Source organism: Sceloporus occidentalis, unplaced genomic scaffold (genome assembly GCF_023333645.1).
Source record: "Sceloporus occidentalis isolate IW3139 unplaced genomic scaffold, rSceOcc1.0.p SCAF_7, whole genome shotgun sequence".
Lineage (NCBI taxonomy): Eukaryota > Metazoa > Chordata > Lepidosauria > Squamata > Phrynosomatidae > Sceloporus > Sceloporus occidentalis.
This window is the reverse complement of record NW_028316987.1, coordinates 76,510,079-76,522,597: the sequence shown is the minus strand read 5'-3', so window position 1 is coordinate 76,522,597 and position 12,519 is coordinate 76,510,079. Positions and strand designations below refer to the sequence as shown.

The window sequence follows — 12,519 nt, the reverse complement described above, 5'->3', positions numbered from 1 at the left end:
TGTATTATATTTATTATTATTTATGGTATTTATACCCTGCCCTTCTGCCCTAAAGGCTCTCAGAGCAGCTTATAATAATTATTATTTTTAATTAAACGGTTCCCTGCCCTCAGGCTTACAATGTTAAAAAGACACGACACAAAAGGAAAAGGGAATGGTGGTGGGGAAGGGGATCAGATCCAGCAGTTCTTCTCTCCCTCTGAGGCCTGGAACAAGGCAGATGGACTGGAGGGAGGGCTCTGCTTCTTAATCTAAGCCAGGCCCAATGGAGCTGGGCCTGTATCTCTCCCTCCATGGCCAGATACATTCTGTTTCTTTGCGTTCTGATTTTTATGCAGAGTTAGGCAGTTAAAAGGTTAATTGGGTTAGAAAGAACCATTACGTAAGCCATGTTTGTATGGCCAACCTATGGAATATACAGTCTTTTTTAGCTGTATTTTATGTGTGTGAGAGTGTGTACGCTGAATGACTATGTCCCTAATTACAAGCATGGCAAATTATTTTGGACACTGGGCAGATCTTGTCAATGCAGATTTACTGGAGGGAAAAGCAATAAATGTGTAATTTCTTTAAACATGAAAACTGAAGTTCAGAGATTGCTCTCTTGTTTCAGGTGGCATATACAGTAGTTGTATGCTTAACATTAGCCTGTTATATGTCCAAGAACATTGAAAATGCATTGAAGAAACTGATGCTTTAAACATCTAAGTTTGTTTCCCATTTATAAAACGAAAATAATATAACTGCCATCTGTAAATTGTATACTAACCGCATATTCTTTCTTTAGCAAATATTAGTTCTTAGGGCTAATAAATTGTAAACAAATATCTTTGTGTTTATAGACTTCTGGATGAAATATTGTAGTGCCTGAAGGACTTTTTTTTAGCTTGAATCAACATGAAAAACAAGTCTGCTTAAATGTTGCCTATATATTCTGAATACTCTGTTGTACAAAAATGCCACTTTGTTTCAGATTTTGTCCCAAACACATCAGATGATGAAAGACGATATAAAATAGGAAACCAGGCAAATGTTGGGATGTTTAATCTGAACAAGCTGTTACAGGCTCTAAACCTTTTATTGGCTCCCAGACAAAAGCAGTTGTAAGTAATCCTTTAAAATGTCTTCACACTTAAAAGAGCTGGTGAGATGAGACATGCTTTAATGACCATATGTGCAGAAGAGAAATATGGTTCTTTAGATGAAATTGTTTTGCAAATCACATATAGGTAATAAACAACATAGTGTTCTTTAGTAGGGGTTTGAATGTTGGACTACAACTCTGGATATCAGGATTGGAATCCCCACTCAGCCATGGAAACCCACTGGGCCATCTTGGGCAAGTCCCATTCAGTTTCAGAGGAAGTCAGAGGCAAACCCTCTGAACAAATCTTTGCAAGAAAACCTCATGATAGGTTCAACATAGCATAGGTCAGAAACAACTTGAAGGCACACAAGGACAAAAACAACAACAAAAATATTTAATGATTAATGTAGGAACTTCTTAGGATGGGACCAGTTACACATTGTTGGTTAAAAGGTGACAGTTGGTCAATTCAGATACAACATTCCTGACTTGCTTAATAGTTAAGTCAAGAAAGAACATTGGGCTAATATCCTGATCCTCTTTACTTCAGACTTGCTTTCTATAAGCCACTTTCCCAGTATGTCTGAACAAGGAAATGTTGGCTTAATATTAGTTTACTAAATGGGATTTTAAACTGCAAGACTGAAATGCCAAAAGTGGCAAGAGAGGAGAAGGGGCATGCAAGCCTTACACACATTCTCAGCAGTATTAACAGGGATGTTATCTCTGAAGGAGGCAAATGACTGTCTTGGATCTTGTCATCCAATATGAGTTTTTCAGCATCAAAGCTCATTTCCAAAGGTGGTATGATTCAAGTTAATGTGATTAAAGCAGCACAGAATTGTTACCAATTCTCTAAAGTAAATGTACCACATCTTGTAATGTCAACATTTCATTGCTTAGCAAAAACTGCATAAATTGTTTGTAATTTTTTCAAATAAAAGTAGGTTTCAACTGCAAAAATGGATGCTGCTTTTTAGACTAAAAGTGTAAAGTTTTTACAAGTAAAGAATAATTGTTTGTTATGTGCCTTCGACTCCATCTTATGGTGACCCTCTCACAAGGTTTTCTTGGCAAGATTTATTAGGAGAAGGATTGCCATTACTTTCCTCTAAGGCTGAGAGAGTGTAATTTGCCCAATGGATTTTCATGGCTGACCAGTGATTTGAATCCTGGTCTCCTAGAGTCCTAGTTGAACTTGAAAATCATGCTGGCTCACACTGGCATTTTAAGAAGAATTATAAAATGATATACTGATATGTGAGTTTTGTACAGTTGATCTGTGGGCTTTATACCTATCATACATTTTGATCAAGCATTTCACATCTTCATTTAACAGGGCTTCTCAAATACTTGAGGGATACTCTGAGCAATATTATAGATGGTATGTAATAGCTGAAAGGTAACTTTTTAGCAAAAGATATTCACTTAAACTATTTCAAAGACATCTCCAGCATTATAATGTTAATACATTTGTCTCCTTGACTCTCAGCTTTACAGAAATATTCAAAAGAAAATTAGGTCTCCTAGGCAATGATGATGAGGATAACTATTTGATTGCATTTCTTTTAAAAGTGAGTTTCTTTCTTTGATTAAATATTTGAACTGCAGTTTTAACAGAGAACCAAAGATGACACTAAAATCTGGTAATATTTCTTAGCTCATGGAAGATTCAAGAGCAGATTTCACAATGACTTTTCGGCAGCTCAGTGAGATTTCACAAGACCAACTGAAGGACCTCAGCATCCCCAAGGTAAATATACATTTCATTTGGAGAATGTGTAAATCATTTTAAAACTAGATATATTACTGCATTATGTACAATGACATTTCAGATCCACAAAAGTGATACCTTTATCCAGACAACTAAAATACACAAAATACATGATGCAAGCTTTCAAAGTTCCACTAGCTTCTTCATCAGGCAAAGGTTAAAAATCATATGGAATCAATGGAGCTTCAAAAGCCTGCATCATGTATTTTGTGTATCATGTATTTGGTTGTCTGAATAAAGGTATCAATGTTCTGTGGATTTTGAATGTTAATTGTATTTTGCTATTTGGCCAACATGGCCACCCCTGAATATGTTTACTGTTTCTTTTAAAAGTAATTTGCAAAAGGATGCTTGGTTGGTGATTAAAACTGAAATTATGTGGTGAAAGTAGAACTGATGAATATTGGGTCTTTTTCATTTGTTTCTGGGAGAAAAGAATGGCTGATTTTAGTAAAACAGCTGTCTGTTCTATCATGGATCTTTCTCTATCTCTGTTTCCATGGCAGCAAAGCATGCAGGAATCTGACTGGTTTCCAACACAGGAGCCAAAGGAGAAGGCGACAATATTTGTGCTGAGAGCAATTGCTTGACAACAGTTATAAAGTCGTAAAAGATGGAGAGCTTATTTTTGTTAACTCACCTTGATCACATAATCTGATACACTGTTTCCATTAGTAAGCTTAAGGTTGGATTGGTCCCACTACTTACTGGCAGCTTACCTTGTCTTAATTCCAGCTGCCCAGTTCATAGCTTCCATACTATAAAGAATATATAAAACAGTTTTTGTTGTTGTTTTGTGCCTTATGGTCACAGTATCATAGAGTTAAAATAATAGAATCATAAAGTTGGAAGAGACCTCAAAGGCCATCCAATCTAACCCCCTGCCATGCAGAAACACAGAATCAAAGCACCCCCGACAGATGGCCATCCAGCCTCTGTTTAAAAATTTCCAAAGAAGGAGATTCCACCACTCCGAGGGAGTGTGCTCCATTGTTGAACAGATCTTACTGCCGGGAAGTTCTTTCTAATGTTCAGATGGAGTTTTCATGGCAAAATTGATTCAGAGGAGGTTTGCCATTGCTTTCCACTAAGAACAACAGAGTGTAACTTGCCCAAAGTTACCCAGTGGGCTTTCATGGCTGAGTGGGGATTTGAACCAACTTTCAAACTGCTACAAGACGACTCATTAAAGAAAACAGTTTAGATTCCTACAGTTTTAGCAAAAATTAAGCAATCTCTGGGTGGCAGAATGCCAAATCTATAACAGTTACTTGGCTGTATAGGTTAATTTTGGGGTCCCTTGTTGGACTGTTTTGTTACAGAAATTTAGTTTGCCACTGAGCTGGAGAAGTTACTTTGGCATGCTACAACTCCATGGAGTACAGCTGGTCTTGCTCATTGGGGGGGACTCTGGGAACTGTAGTGCAAAAAATTAACATTCAGGGCTTGTTTTTTTGCGTATCTACAGAAGGTGTTGATGTGCACCTTCAAGTCATTTCCAGTTTTATGGTGGCCCTAATGCAACCCTATCACTGGGTTTTCTTGACAAGTATTTATTCAGGGGGTCTGCCTTCCTCTGAGGCTGAGAAAGTGGGCCTCACCCAAAGTCACCCAATGGGTTTCCATGGCTGAACAGACATTCAAACCTTAGTCTCCAGAGCTGTAGTCCAGCACTCAAAGCACTACACCATACTGGCTCCACTGAATATATAGGTTCATGTAAACCTGGAATTAAATCAATCTTTTTATCCTGTGAGAATGTTTAAATATTATATCTGCATACAATTTATTGGATGTTTTATATAATTTTAATTTTTGTATGATTTTTTACTTGGCTTTCTAGTGTTTCAATGTGATGATTTTAACTGGGTTTTTTTTATGTATAAACATTTTTAATTTGTTGTTCTGGAAGCTGTCTTGTGTCCTGTCCTGAGAGAAAGGCATCAAATAAATAAATAACGTGGACTGTTCCCTACCAAAAATGCAGAGTGTTTTATGTGTACTGTCGTGGCAGTTGAATAAACTCACTGTCCTCAGTACTGTCCAAGTAGGAGTATTTAATTTTAAATGATGACCTCAGAGATCAGTGCCAGATGATAGGTTTTAGATGGGTGCCAGATGTAATATCCTGCATTGTTAAAACACTCTTACTTTTTGTGTCTAGTTAGCCAGTGTCAGGTTGTGTTCTCTTTTGGATAGTTCCTCTTTCCATCAGTAGCCAAAATTCAGCACAGATATTGCAGGAATTATAAACAAACCCATTTTCCATTCAGGAAATACCGCTTGCAAAACAAGCATTCTTTCTACTGATATATTTCCAAACAATAGATTTATAGGCAGCTTTCAAGTCCTTTTGTTACTGGTGTTATGAAATTTCATCTCTTTAGTATGAAGGAAAATATGATATATTTTGATTAACCTCCATTTTAGATATGTAGTATTTGTGTAGACAGAATCCAGGCAACAAGACCTGTCTTTCTTTCTCCCCACCTACTTGACTTCTGCCTTAGTAATTGTGGTCCTATTAACCTTAAAACACCTCTAAGTACTTATAAGGGAAGGAAATGGTAACAGCTTTGATAAGAGAAAGTTAGAAATGATGGCCTAAATAATACTACTTATAATAGACCAATAAAAATGAATAGGGCATAATCACAACTAACTCAGGTCCTATTGATTTTAGGTAGATAAGACTAAAATTGGATTTAGCTCTCTATCCTCCTTGGGCTAAAATCATTAGCCTAACAAATGGAAAGCTGATACAGGTGTGAGATAAAATTTGTGATTATGTTTTCATTAGCCCTGCCTCTTGTAGTCTCTAATCCTTAAAGACTTCGAAATTGTTGATTGACTCACATCGCAAGTGGTGGCTGGATATCCTTTCCCCACTTGTAAAAGGCAATTCCCCAACGCTCTTTGCAGCATGTTATTTTGTAATGCTGTTTAAGAGGTACATGACTGCTTTAAGGAGCAATGCAATCATGTTGACTTGCATTTGGGACAGTTTGAAATAATCTAAACCATTTAACCATTTGGGATCTCATTCCCACTGCATAATAATCTGAACTGGTTTAAATGGCGTTTGTTCGCACTTGCACCAAATTTCTGGTGCGGTTGGCTAAGGGGCGAAGCACTAAACCTATTTAAACCAGTTCTTCCAGATCAGTGGCATCTCCTGCTTCTTTTGTAATGAATTGATTCAGCACAAGTGTGAACACGCTATCTATTTGATTTGGTTCCTGTGGCGCTATCACCCCTGTGAGGCAGCTCCATGTTGAATCAATCCATTGCTGAATGTGAACGCGAAGTGGATTAAATTGAAATGGGTAGGTTTGATCATGGCTCGGATGTGAATATCCATTTGGTGCTAAATCATTTTATTGATTAGACACAAAAAAATATTTATTTTGTATTGGGAATGAGACCTGGGACAGTTTGAAAGACAGTCAGCCCTCCATATCCACGGATTTTTTTATCCACAGAGTCAAGCATCCATGGCTTGAGACTATTTTAAAAATATATAAACTCCAAATAGCAAACCTCGAGTTTGCCAATTTATCTGAGGAATACTATTTTACAATGCCATTGTATTTAATGGGACTTGGATTTTGGTATTGAAAGAGGATCTTGGAACCAAACCCCAGCAGATACCAAGGGCCCACTGTAATCTGGACCATGAAAAATGAAATGGTCCACTAATTGCACCTCAATTTACTTCTTCTTCTTCTTCCGGAATGAGCTTCAGACAGAATAGAATTTTCTCAGAAAAGTCTTGGCTTTATAACAGAAAATTATGATTCCTTTAGGTTGAATCAGGCATCTTTTTGGAAGAGCTATCCTTAGATAGCTCAAATCCCTGCTCAGCTATAGATACCCACTGGGTGATCTTGGGCATGTCATACTCTCTTAGCTTCAGAGGAAGGCAATGGCAAACCACTTCTGAATAAATCTTGCCAAGAAAACCCCTTGATAGGTTCACCTTAGAGTTACCATAAGTCTGAAATGTCTTGAACCACAATCCTTACATAAAGGATGTTACATTTGAAGTTCCTGAGACATGTTGCCTTTGGGAATGTAAAGGAAATGTCAGTAATGAGTTATGCTTGATTCCTATATAGCCCTCACAAACAGAAGGAAAGTGAGTATTCAAAGAGGTCAGAGCTAGATCTTCAGTGACAAACAGCAAGAATCCCAGGCGTGCTTGTTCAGATGAGAGACTGGGAGCATGTGGGTGTGTTTGCATTTGCAGACTAGGTATTTTGGGCAAGCAGTCAATTAACTCTTTCACTGCACTCAGAGACATAGCGGTGTTAGTCTGTATCAGTATACAAAGGGATCTTGTAGCACATTTGAGACCTATGGCCTATTGACATTGCAGAATTATATGGTTCAGTCCTGTGAAATCCTGGGATTTGCAGTTCAGTCGAGGGAGGGGAATTCAAGATTCTTATCCAGAGGGCTCCAGTATCTTGCCTAACTATAGACCCAGGATTCCATAGAATTCCATTAACACTATAACGAAGCAGACTGATTCCTTGAAAGCTTATGCAGCAAACATCTACAGTGTAATGGATCCTGAGAGAAAGACATTTGTAGCAGAAGGTTTCATGGAATCAGTCTGTTTCATCAGTTGCAGTAGATAAAGTAGACCGAGGGGCGAAACAGACAGTCAAAATAAACAGGTTTCTGGCTGGCTTCAAGGCAGGGCGTTCAGATGACGCACACCTCAAGGCCATCCAGAAGCTGCTTCCAAGTCATGTTACAGTGAGAAAAGCCAGACTAAAAAGGAGCTGGATTTTTCTGCTTCTTCCCATAAAGTGTGCACCGTTGCTCATATGTCTAAATGCTGCAATGCCAGAACGGTTTTAAAGAGGTGTTCAATCCAACCTCTAATCCTAATTGTGCAGAAAAACACCCTGTTGCAGGAGCACATTTAAAAGGGATGGACCTGCCGTACCCTTTTAAATGGGGGTAGGGGATGGGGAAGCAATGCCCAAAAGAGAAACCATGACCTCTGTCATGGCGATAAGTAAAGCATACACAAGCTAGACAGTCCAAGAGTGGGCATGGGGTGAAGGGGGGATGATTGTACCTTGCAGGCATCTGCATGGGCACACCTGTCATCCGATGCCCTGTACTGTTGGAGCGTTGCACATGAGACTGTTTGAAGATTCACAGGGACAGCCATCCAGTGAGATGACAGTTGTCAGCAGTTTGCTTCTACAACAGTGTGCAGGGATGGTGGGGGAAACAGTAAAAAAATGCTGTGTCGTGCGGTCATGACATAATAATAATAGGATTTATTTATATGCCGTCCAATCACTGGGAATCTGGGTGGCTTACAACAGAGGGGAGAATACAAGGCAATAACAATAAACACGAATTAGGAAACAAATGTAACATGGCAATGAGTTAAACAATAACAATAAAATAAAAGCTGAAGCATGGATGGAGCCCAGGTGGGAGGAGGATGAGCAAACAGTCTCTCAGCCCAGCATTCACTGGCAGATGGTGGAGAGGAGGAAAGGAGGGCCACTCCTCCTCATTAAGTACTGGAGCTGAGGCATGGATGGAGCCCAGGTGGGAGGAGGGCACGCAAACATACGCACTCTAGCCACCTTGGGAGCCAGCAATGCAGTTGGTGGGGACTCAGATCACTTTAGGAAAAGGCAGCTTCAAGCTGTTTTTTCCTGCCGGTCTATTTTGCCTCTGAGTCTGCAAAAGCTTGGGCTACAAATGTCTTTCTCTCAGTCTTGCTACAAGATCTCCTTCCATGCACTGTTTAAGTCCTGTCCCTGGATGCTTGGGCCATTAATGATAAACAGGGGTTAGGGGAATGCATCTGGAGCTTGAGGAATTGCAGATGGAACATGTTAGTAAAGGAAACGTTTTAACAGCTTATTTCCTGCATACTACTACTTCTCTACAAGAAAACCATCCCCCTATCTCATGCCCCTAGCATTCACCTTGCTTGTGTGGATGGTTAAAAGGATTGGGAATACTTTCAGTTTGTTGATGAATGTTTCACCTCAAGAGTACAGAGTTTTGGCCAGATGTGCCTTTCTTATTTTTTCCTCATATGCCTTTAGGGTGGATGCTGAAAAGTGGAGAGGAACTGTGTGGCTGATAAAAGTATGCTTGTCTTCTGGCTCCTAGCCTTATAAAGACTGTGTATATATAGGGTTGCCATATCCCGGCGGGGGGCGGGACTTTCACGCTTTTGGACCGTTGTGCACGGTCCCGCCACGGTTTTGCCTTTGCCCCGGGCGCCCTCCCGGGTTTTGTGAGGCCGCCGCCGCCGCCGCGTCTTTACCTGCTTTTGCGGCGGCGGCCCTCACTTGCTCCCCCTTGTCTGCCGCCGCCGCTGCCGCCAAGCAAGCCCCCAGAGCTCCGCGCCGCCGCGCGGGCAAAGAGGCGCAAGCGAGGGTCACCGCCGATCCGCCGCCGCCGCGCAAGTAGGCTTGCCATATCCCGGTGGGGGGCGTGACTTTCCCAGTGTTGGACCATGCTGCACAATCACGGTCCGGTTTTGCCTCTCTCCCAGGATGCCCCCCCCGGGTTAGAGCGCCGCCGCTCTTACTTGCCGCCGCTGTGGCTGTTTTTGTTTGTGCAGCGGCTCTTGCCGCCGCCGCCGCCGCCAATGCGGCTGTTGATGTGGCCCCTCTGGCTGCCGCCGCCACCATCGCAGCCTTTGGCATCCGCCCGGGCCCTGTGCCCCATGCGAGCAGGGCTCTATCGGAGGCTGGAGCTCGTCCTATGGCTGGCAGGCTGGCCACATGGGCCGCTGAGGGACTGAGGCAGCGGGCAGAGGTGGGCAGCGAGAAGCAGCCGCAGCAGCAGCAGAAGCAGCCGACCACTCGCCTCTACCTCCTCCTCCTTCGCCGCCTCCTCCCTTTCCATGGCTGCGGCTGCTCATGCAGACGGCCGGCTACCCTCCTCGTCCTCCTCCTCTGTGCGCTTCTTTCCATGCATTGCGTGCCGACCTAAAAAGGGAGCTTGTCCCCTTAAGGAGGCAGAGCCTCGGAGGAGGAGGCGGAGTGGAGGAGGACTCTGGGCGAGGGGAAAGGGCTCTTTCCTGGCCCCATATGGCTCCAAGCAGCAAGAGAGTGCTTCCCAAACTCTACTTTTTTGTTTTTAGGACTTCAACTCCCAGAAGTCTCAGCCAGTTTAGCCAGCTGGCAGGGTTTCTGGGAGCTGTAGTCTAAAACACCTGGAGAGCCCAAGTTTGGGAATCACTGACAAGATGAAAAGCAGGAGGAGGAGAGTGGCCATTTCCGGTCAGCCTTCTTTATTTATTTGTTTTTTCAGGGCAGGGTTGTGTAAAAGAGTCAGTCTGGATTCAGTGTATTTATTTTTATTTTATTTTTGGTTAATTTTATTATTAATAATATATGTGTTTCCCTTGTTTTTTATTTTATTTTTTGTTAATTTTATTACTAAAAATATATGTTTCCTTTGTTTTTTATTTTATTTTTGGTTAATTTTATTATTAATATATAAGTTTGCCTGTCTAGGAATAATGCCAAAATGTCCTCCATTTTGATCATGCCTAAGAAAGATGCATTTATATTAACATTTTTTTAAAAAAGCAGCAAACTTTCTGCGTGTCCTCCATTTAAAAAAATGTGCCCTACATTTGAAAATGTTGTCCTACATTTGTCCCGGTTTGGAGGTCCTCACTTATGGCAACCCTATGTATATACAGCTCATAATGCTGGAAACTTTGTGGGTGGCTTCATTATGGTGTCCGTGTATCATGAAGCAACATGTATATTATTACTATTATGTAACAGCATATAACTATTTCCATGTAGGAATTTTGGGCTTTGCAGGATGTGGCTGAGCACGAGTTCTTTTCCCACTGGGTGAATCTGTATCTCTTGAGATTAAAAAGGTAAATAAATACAATTGTGTTAATTTATATTAAATATATGTACATACATGCATACACACAGACATGTCGAGAGAGATGAAGTATAGGGGAATAAGGCATTATATATTTTGAAAGGTTTGGGCAGACATTTATATAATGGTTATAATATTTCTGGTTAAAATAAAATGAGCCATAGAGAGTGCGTATGTATGTGGGTGTCAGGAGAACATAGGGCCCTCTTGATATAACATCAGTCCTATCAATCAGTGATAGATAATTAGATGATCTTTCAGTTGTGAGGATGATGGGAGTTACAGTACAGCAACATCTGAAGGGCCACAGTTTCCCCATACTTTCCTATGTAGTAGTAGTGTGGTTCTGTTCTTTAAAATGGCTACATGAACATGAGAAACTTCACTGATTCCTTCTCAATAATAAAGTTTGTCCTTCTGTTTGTTCCCTCTGTTGCAATAATATAGAAATTCTACCAACACTAATACAAGAAATAGATAAAGCAAAAACAAGTAGACAAATATGTACAAATATGCTTATTTTGGTGGCTGCTGAATGAGCAAAAGCCCATTAGTGCAGAGTTCATAAAATATCTAAGGAGGCCATATTTCCTGTTCCATTGTGTTCCTAAAGTTCCCAGTATGGCTGGAAGAAACTACTCTGAAATGGGTTGTTTTAGTATTGACAAGACAGATCTATCGTTTGATTCCCGAGTTCTGCTGAGAAAACTATATATTCTGTATCCTATGCACAGCAAATCTATAAAAAAATGTGTATTATGATATAAATTTTTGTGGCAGTTAATAGAAATTTGTCAAGATGTACACTTTGAGCATTTGAAAACTAAGAGAGAGAGAGATACTTTTTCTTTGAGATGCCTTTCCAGAGGCAATGTGTGTTTATGTATGCAACAGTATCAAAAATGTTATTACTGTCTTTAAAATGTTTGGATGAAACAGCTTAGATCTCTGGACTAAAACCAGAGTGATTGTTGCATAACTCTAGTATGCATTCAAATTTAAGTTTGATTACTTTTCTTGGAAAATAAATATTAAGAGCAGGACCAACACCAAGTAGGTTGTTAGAGGAACGTAACTCTGTTTCTCATCCAGTTCGCAGTGAAAGTTTTATCAAAATATTTAGAGGGGATCTATTTCAGATGTGACAATGTTGGTTTAATAATTCTTAACTCATTAAGATCTTTCTAGATTTATACTCTGGTTACTGAACCAAAATTAAAACATATTTTCTCTATTTAAATATAACGTGACATGAGGTTTAAAACAAACTGAACTAGAAGCACCAAAGCCAGGGAGGCAGGGAAGGAGGGATGAACATAGGCAGTATATTCATTGTCTGTTTAATAAACCATGGTTTATCAGACCAAGATTGTTATGTCTAAACAAGTCCAGAGTAACAAATTGTATTTTTGGTTCTGTTCTGTTCTGTTTTTTATATAATGTAGGAATAAAGGTGACTCAGATTTTGAGCGAAGGAAAAGAATGACTGGTGAGTCAAGTTAAAAAAACCTCTTAAATATTCAAAAGCATGCCCTTCATACATATCACTCTTTCTTTCCTATCATTTAAATTAAGATTGTGATATTAAGTTGGGCTTCCAAACACATGTACGTATGTACAAGAAAATACAGTGGACCCTTGTTATACACTGGGGTTTGGTTCCAAGATCCCCCGTGTATAACAAAATCCGTGTATGCTCAAGTCTCATTAAATATAATGACATAGCAAAATGGTGTCCCTTACAAAAAATGGA

The 12,519-nt window shown here is 40.1% G+C and overlaps 1 protein-coding gene across 3 annotated transcripts in view; it reads left to right on the top strand.

Moving 5' to 3' along the window:
• The window catches only part of LOC149309981 (uncharacterized), a 46,865-nt gene that overhangs the window by 29,301 nt on the left and 5,045 nt on the right, over positions 1 to 12,519 (top strand). For all 3 annotated transcript variants that reach the window (XM_089533403.1, XM_089533400.1, XM_089533402.1), the window contains exons 13-18: positions 974 to 1,103; positions 2,427 to 2,471; positions 2,580 to 2,661; positions 2,748 to 2,840; positions 10,676 to 10,755; positions 12,212 to 12,255. In XM_089533403.1, coding sequence (XP_089389529.1) covers positions 974 to 1,103; positions 2,427 to 2,471; positions 2,580 to 2,661; positions 2,748 to 2,840; positions 10,676 to 10,755; positions 12,212 to 12,255 — 474 coding nt within the window. The remainder of the gene's footprint in view (positions 1 to 973; positions 1,104 to 2,426; positions 2,472 to 2,579; positions 2,662 to 2,747; positions 2,841 to 10,675; positions 10,756 to 12,211; positions 12,256 to 12,519) is intronic.